Genomic DNA, 8,247 nt, shown 5'->3' on the forward strand with positions numbered 1-8,247 from the left:
AAATACAAAAATATGCAATATTTCTTTCATAGACAAAAACCAATCAGCATAAATATTTAACATTTGAATGACTTCCATAGTTTAAATATACACATTAACATCTAAAAAATCTACAAACATTTATTCGCTACATAAGCGTGATTAATACCGTTTTCCACCCACACAGTCTGACACATTTTTTTTTTCATTTTTGACTAATATTTACAAAATATACACAATCCGGCTTGTTTGATGATTTTGTAAATGGTAAAACTCATGGGATTTCATGAAACACATAGGAATGTCAGCTATGTTAACTTTTAGCGTCATCTTACTGTCCACGAACATTGACTCATCGGCAACCAACGCCTCCACCACGAGCACGCCCTTGCTGCCTCATGTGGACAGGAATTTCATGATCCGCTGCGTCGGAGGAATCTGAAATTTTAAAAAGCAATATTATACATATGTTTATTGTAGTATAATGTAGTATGCATTACTGAAACAGTTTGATGATAACACAAGAAAAGTGGTGCTCGTTTCTTAGCCAAACTTTATTTTTCTATTACTGAACATGCATTGCATATGAATTTAAAAAAACTTTACTGTATATATGTAGCAAAATAAAAACAAACATGCATAAATCATTAAATGGATATTTTTGAAGGAAAAAATAATACAAAAATACATCATATTTGCTAAATTAACAACAAAACAACAAAGAAGTTAAAACTAAACACCTGAAGTTTTTACTTTGACAGGTGTAGTAGGTATAGATGACCGATTGGAAAATGTCTTTTCACTGTAACGGTCATCCGAATTCCTGTCAAACATGTCAGTATCAAGTTCAAACTTTGGATAATCACTGTCATTCATGATGAAATTTAGCACTTCTTGCCCAGTATATATACGTTTACTTTATTTAGAGAGCCAAATTAAAACAAACAAATTTGTCCAAAATTTAACCAAACTTTAAATGGTGGTAGAATTGTCATTTGTTTACATAATTTTCAAGAATCAGGAAGTGAAATAAATGTTTTCATGTTGCCAATTTAGTCTCGATCATCTAGATGCTTGCATCCTGGTCTATATCCTTCATTGACTCTAAATAGAGCGGCTGCATGATTGAGAATAGCCGGTGCTTTGATAATTGTTACGATCGAAAAACGCGGATATAAGGGAAAAGGATACATTTTACTTAACAAATTAGAGCTCGTTAAAAACATAACTTTTTTTTAGATGGTGCGGGCGCAAGTGATAAAAAAAAATATATTTTTTTTTGCTTTTCTGAAGAAATAGGTGCGGGATATCCGATGAACAAGTTATATATTTGGTGTGGCCTAATATATTTTTTTAACTCCAAAATAAACAAAGTCTGAGCACAGTGAAATGGATTTATTATGGTTATCATTCATAGAAAGTATGGTGGTGTATGCAGTAACCGTAGGGATCACGGCAGAAGAGAGCATTGAAGCGTATGCTGTGTCATATGGTGCATTGGATAACATCATACCAGTAGCCTGCAGTATGTGCAGACAATATATCATTGGAAGCTTCGCATGATACAGCCACTGAAATTGTTTATTTGAAAAAAGTCATACCATCGGACGTCGGCATGCCTTACGACCAACGTAGGACACCAACATTGGGTCAGTTCCTGTTGTGGATTACATATATTATCTTTCTCTTCGTTTCAACTCATTTTATATAATATTAAAGTCATAATTATTCAATATGCTTAACCTCCTCACAAATATTGGAAAAGAAAGGCCAACATACATATTATAATTCTACCTCTTAAAATAAATCAAATTAAAAATGTGAATGAGACACAATTTCAAGATTTAAAGTTAAGTTGATCGATGAATTTGATCGATATGTCGGTAAAAAGCTATACATAGCTTATGTTTCAAATGTTCTATGGAATCCGACAAAACAAATATTGACTTGACTTAACTCGAACGTCGCTCAAACAACATGATGACGCCATGTTTTACTCGCATTTCATTGCTTAATAGCAGTGAAATTAAACAAAATGCGAGCTCTGATTTGAGTAATTAAACATAATTCTCCTTTCCCGGCATACTTGCCTGAGCTTAAGGTGAACAAACATTAATAACGAGATTATAGGGAAATACATATTTACATAATAATATACAAACACAGCGAAGTTACAGGCAAACAAGTCGACCAGTTAATTTGTCGTTTCCTGTATATTATAATCTTACAAAATTCGCAATCTTTTATTTGTGACACTTATAATTTTAAAGAGATAATATTTAGAAATTAGTGTTCTTGTGATATTGGCCTACATAAGTATCATCCTTTATTGTTATCAGGCATGTTTACACAAATATTGCAATCAAAGAATGACAAAAAGGTCGTTCTCTTTCTTTCTTCACTTACTATGACCAACATCTCTCCAATTTTGCAAAACATTTGAAGCTTAACAACTTTAAGTAGTTTTATATCATTTTGGAATATAGCTGACTTAAACTTAATTTTACAAACTAAAGACATAAAGTTTCATAATCATCATCAAGATTGTTTCCTTTAAAAGTCTCAAAAAACTTTTAAAAACGAGAATACTTAACACGTTATATACACGAATAGGAAGTGCATGTTTAATTTTATCCTTGCATAATGGACTTACGATAATTTGGAACATCAAGTCACTTATAACTGAATTTAGATATGCTGATTATTTTGTTTGTAATAATTTGTGTAATATTTACATGCTTTAGAGCATATTGACTATAAAGTTAATGATCATAAAACAAAGTTGTTTTTATTTAGAGAAATCAACCTTTGGTAAGACATTTGGCTGAACAGAATGAGCTACTGAAGCTTGTTACGCTTAAAAGGTTTCATTAAATTGGAGCCTGGTCTATTGGCGGTCAGCATGTGTATAAGGCAGATCTATTACGTCAATACATTTTCAATCCGAACATTCTCGTAATAGAAGCATTTATATAATGAGGTATTTTGTCATTATGAATGCCTCGGGACAAATATGACGCAAACGCCAGGCTCTGCCATGTTTTTTTTCAGCTGCTTCTTAAACAGCATTGTTTTTGATTACCTAAAATTGTAAGAATACGACCTATTCATTGTTATAAATGTATGCTGTTTTCTCTAGAATAAATGTATGTGTATGTTTGCGATTCATATATGAAGTTATGTCTCATGAACGGCCTTTTAGCAATTGTGAATTTTAAATAAACGCAAAAACTTCGGATATGCTCGGATCCCGAATCATTGTTGTCAAAGAAATGTTTATCTTGTTATTGTTTGTATTCTGTCAGCATGCCACGAAAAACTTATAATATAAACTAAATAATATGTTGAAAAGTGTTAATTTATGATTTGTTGATGCATTTTTGTCATTAGCGTTTTAATTATACGTAAAGCGGTGATTAAACATATCAAATATGAAGTGATGTAATTATCGGTGTAAATATAAGTAATGAATTGCGTGATTGATGTCATTGTCATGGATGTGAACGCAGTTGGGCTAATATCACCAAAGCTGGTATTCATCCATAAATAACGTCTTGAAACATATAGTCTATTTAAACATACATTTCGCGCAGAAATATATCTTAATGTTGTAAAAGATTCAAAGATTAGAAAAGCAATGTCGAAATTTAGGATATCATCACACGATCTACAAATTGAACGTGGTAGATACGTTAATACACCAAGACATCAAAGATTATGCATCTACTGCAACCAAAGATTGATTGAAAGTGAATATCACTTTTTACTTATGTGTCCAAAATACGCAGACTTAAGAGCCAAATATATTAAAAGATATTACTACACGTGGCCAACAAAGCAAAAGTTTATTAATTTGTTATCTAACAATTCGAATAAATCTCTAATTAATCTATCCAAATTTATATACTATGCAAACATCTTAAGAAACTAATAAATATGCTGTTGTTTGTATCCATAAAAAATGTTCTGCTCTTCTGTTAAAACAATTCGTGTCTAAATCCATGCCTTGCACATGTATGTATTTTGTATTTGCTATAAACATGTCTGATATGTTTAATGCAATAAAATATTGAATTGAATTGAATTAATGTAAGCGTGCAGCCCTTTAGACTCCACACACTTTAACTCCCCCAACTGCGTTCATACCCCGATAATGAAATTAATCACTCAATTATTTCCTTAAATGTTTGCAATATTCATGTCCAAAGGCCATATAACGATTTGCTAATAAACTTTTAAATTTTGTATACAAGATCAGGACACAAAACAATGAGTAAAACTATGAATAGAATACATCAGAGTACAACAAATGACCCTATTAAATGCATTGGAGAAAAACTCGTATAATGTCAGTGTGCCGCACTAATATAAAGGATTCTTGTAATCAACACAGTATTACATTTGGTAAATCATTTTTTTGGAGAATTTCTTAAAAATGAGTTTTCATTGTAGTATTCATTAATTCCGTCTATCCTTAAATAGGTATATTATGCGAATAGAAAATAAACGCGGTGTGATTTAATTAATGTACCAATGATAAAGATAGTGTTACTATTATCAATGAACAGTTTTGTCTCTCTGATGCTAGGTATATAGAAATACGCAGGCAAGGTAATAATAGATATCATATTCTAAATTTTATTCAGAACTTTTACATTTAGAACAACTCATAGCCAATCCTTTGTGGAATTACATTCTCCTTTTTTTAATTTACACCTAATGTTTCATATCTTACACAGCATTGAATGCACGCTTATATAGCGAGCTTTTCCCTCGATGAAGAAAACGTAAGTAACAAAGGGGGTAAATGACACTCGCAGGCAAATTTGCATGTTGTCTACAGATATTGCAAATCATTGAGACACGGCACATTCCCCCAGGGCCACCTCTTGGGTATATACATGCAGCAATTGCGTGCTGCATTATAAAGGCAGGCTTGATAGTAGTTGAAATAGGTTTCAAGTTTCTTGTAATACCATTTAATTGGAAATATGTATCAATCATAAAACAAAAAAGTTGCAATAATGCTTTCTATGTATCAATCAATTTTGAATGGCAGTTCTTTATAAACAGCTACAGTTCATTATAAATAATGGCTAACGTTCAACCGCTTATATGATCAAAATTGCTTTATTTTCATTATAAACATCTCCTTTTTTAAGGCCCTTAAGGTTGATTTAGCTTTTACATTTTCGAAAAATTGGCGTGAAGAATACAAATCATTTGACATTGCATTCTAAATACCAAAAGAGATACTTAGCTGTAATTATTCGTGTTTAATTACTTTGAAGTTAATAACATCATTGTATATTGCATTAAACAGGTTAACACATAATAAATTGTCACGTATATAATAGTAAGTAATAATAATTTCTAACCTGATGTTGGACGTATATGTTAAATGAAATGTGTCAGATTGAATAATCATACCGAATAAGGTTAATAAATGACACAATGTTGTTTCATGTGTTTTAAAGGTCAACAAACAGTATTGCAATAGAAGCAAAGCAATGGATTCAATGGAATTATAACGATCTTTAGTGACAAAAAAACATTAATATGCTAAATCGCCGCTTGGCTTTTCATGATGTGGGACAGTTTATCGATACCTCGAAATACCATTAACAAAGTCTGCCCTAGCTGCACGCGTAAATCCCTTCCGTCGGCGACAAAAAAGTAACCGTTTGAATGCAGAACGAAAATCCCTAGCAAAGAGCGCATAAATACACGGGTTTAAAGCAGAATTACAATACCCGAGCCAGAAGAATACAGCAAAAACCATTTCACTTACGCATTCTTGACAAAACGCCCCCATGAGGTATATTGTAAAGAAAGGACACCAGCAGATTATGAAAGCTCCTACAATTATTGCTAATGTCTTTGCAGCTTTTGCCTCTCGTTTAAACTTCCTTGCATGACATTTCACAGATAAAGCTTTTGTTTCCCTGATTAACGTTTTACGCCTAGGCGATTTTGGCGAGGACGATTTAGACGCTAGAGGAGAATAATTTGGTGTAATTTCGTTAAAAGCTGGGTGCCCATTGTCGTTGTGTTTCTTTAACATTTCCTGCTCCGTTAGGTCACTTGTCAATTTTCCGTGCCTTCTTTTCGATTTGCATATTTGTCTCGCAACAGTCAGGAAAACAGTATTTATGCGGGAAACGCCATTTAATTTCATCTCATTTACACCATTTGTTTTCACTAAATTGTCATCTCTGTTACAATTAGAATCTGAGCGTGCACTTGGTTCAATGTGATTTATCTTATTACTGAGAGTTCGCTTAACGGCAAGTCTTGGAGATTGCGACGTTGCATCGCTATTAATTGTCCTACAGCTAGCTCCTAAATCACAATGTTTCGCTGATTTGTGCGATGATGAGGTGCTGCCCCCACGATGAACCCGTAGATGAATTTCATCTTCTCCGTATCCATTTAGCTGTGAAATGTCATTGCTAATCTTTGTCGTTAGCACGCCTTTGCGAATTGAAGCTGCAGTTCTTACGGCCGTAAGGTATATTCTAAAGTAGAAAAATACCAGGACAAGCATAGGGATGAAGAACGAGCCCAGTGCAGCGTAAATTCTGTATCCAGTAGTTGTTGTTAGTTCACAAGTCACTTTTTCTTCTAGACAATTTTCAGATGTATTAATGAACAGACTGGTATTGGAAAACAATCCATCGACGTTATCATCACCAGTAAGATTGAAGATAAAATCCTGTTGAGGTCCCGGGAGAAGGTCTTGCATATTAGCTATATTTATGGTTGAAAGATTCCGTAATGAAAACGAGCTTTGCATTTCGTTGGGAAGGGACGAAGAAGGGTTGTTAAGCGTGCTATCATTCCAACCGAGCAGAGGCGGCAAGCATACTACAAATGACAAAACCCAAACAGAGGCGACAAGCCATCTACCACGTGACGGCGACATAATTGTCGGGTACCTGATTGGATGGGTCACGGCGATAAAGCGGTCAAAGCTGATTGCACAGAGGCTGAAGATGGAGGCAGTGCACAACCAGACATCGATGGCCAGCCACATGCTGCACCAAACCTGACCCCACAACCACTCGTCCACTTCCACTGAGATTGAGAACGGCAACACCGCAAACCCGAGTAATAAGTCCGCACACGCTAGCGACACAATAAAAATGTTTGTTACCGTCCTTAGTTTCTGGGTAGTAAAAACGGCGGCTATCACTAAGGTGTTACCGAGCACTACAGCGAGGTCTATAAGGCTTAGCAGCACGGTCTTCGCTACCAACGTATTTGAATTTTTATGATTGTCATACACAGTACCATTTTGGCAAGGTACATTATATCCCTCCATTTTTGCATAATAGTTTTCAACGTATAAACATACTGCGTCATTCAAACACTTACTTGCTATTTCGCTCTACATTGTAATTACGTATTGTGCAATTGTTGTTCGAGAAACAGACGATGTTACTCGTTCAACTTGTCGATTTACATTACTATTCCGATTAATATAAATTGTTCGTGCTGAAGCAAATACACGATTTACTTTACTCTGTACTTCAATCGCTATTATAATCAGTCATATCCAAAGACAAGTCTTGCACTAAAAACGAATGAAGTTGGAAATGTTCTTGGTATTGCTTTTCCTTTGGAGTATAGAAGATTAACTTATTAAACCTTTGAATCATACGCTCCGGCTTTCAATGTGTGCATTGTCCAATAAGTTGAGAAATATTATTCCCTGCCACGATTTCGAACACCTTCAACTGATCATCGTAGGGTCGCCCAGATAAATGAAGCGTAAATTTATCTTGATGCAATCTGGTCTGCAAAAAAGAAACGGGAATTCATTAATATCAAGAAATGTCTTTATCGCATAGCATTTGGATAATGTAAAGTATAAATATATAAGTTTTCGAAAACAAAATTGTTTATGTAGATTTAAAGGACAACTTATTGAAGCAAAGTGCTCAAGAACCAGTACAAGTTTTCCCTACCTCCGCTATATCAAATGAATGCAAATCAAATGAAGTTTATCGAAGGTTCTTTTCTGATCAAGGTCGTGCATACTACAGTTAAACAGTCATTATGGCATTAGCATTGTACTATACAGTCAATTATGAGATCGAAATTATTGTGCAATACTTTAATGAATAACGAATGCGCCTTTTATAGGAGACGTCAATACGTTGTTTGGAGGAATTCAAGATAGAAATTACTTCTGTGTTATATGAACACGGTTTGGACAGCAATCGTACTTTATACCTTATATCCTTCATAACTACCTTATATGTA

General features: G+C 34.0%; 1 protein-coding gene across 1 annotated transcript; it reads right to left on the reverse strand.

The window, feature by feature from the left end:
* Positions 1-3,637: 3,637 nt before the first annotated feature.
* LOC128211689 (octopamine receptor 1-like) lies at positions 3,638-7,303 on the reverse strand. The gene is made up of 3 exons (XM_052916706.1): positions 6,795-7,303; positions 5,771-6,686; positions 3,638-3,646 (listed from the first exon to the last, which is right to left on the reverse strand). Exons 1-3 carry the CDS (start codon positions 7,301-7,303, stop codon positions 3,638-3,640), a joined length of 1,434 nt encoding a protein of 477 aa, XP_052772666.1.
* Between the last annotated feature and the right edge of the window lie 944 nt (positions 7,304-8,247).

Source organism: Mya arenaria, chromosome 12 (assembly GCF_026914265.1).
Source record: "Mya arenaria isolate MELC-2E11 chromosome 12, ASM2691426v1".
NCBI lineage: Eukaryota > Metazoa > Mollusca > Bivalvia > Myida > Myidae > Mya > Mya arenaria.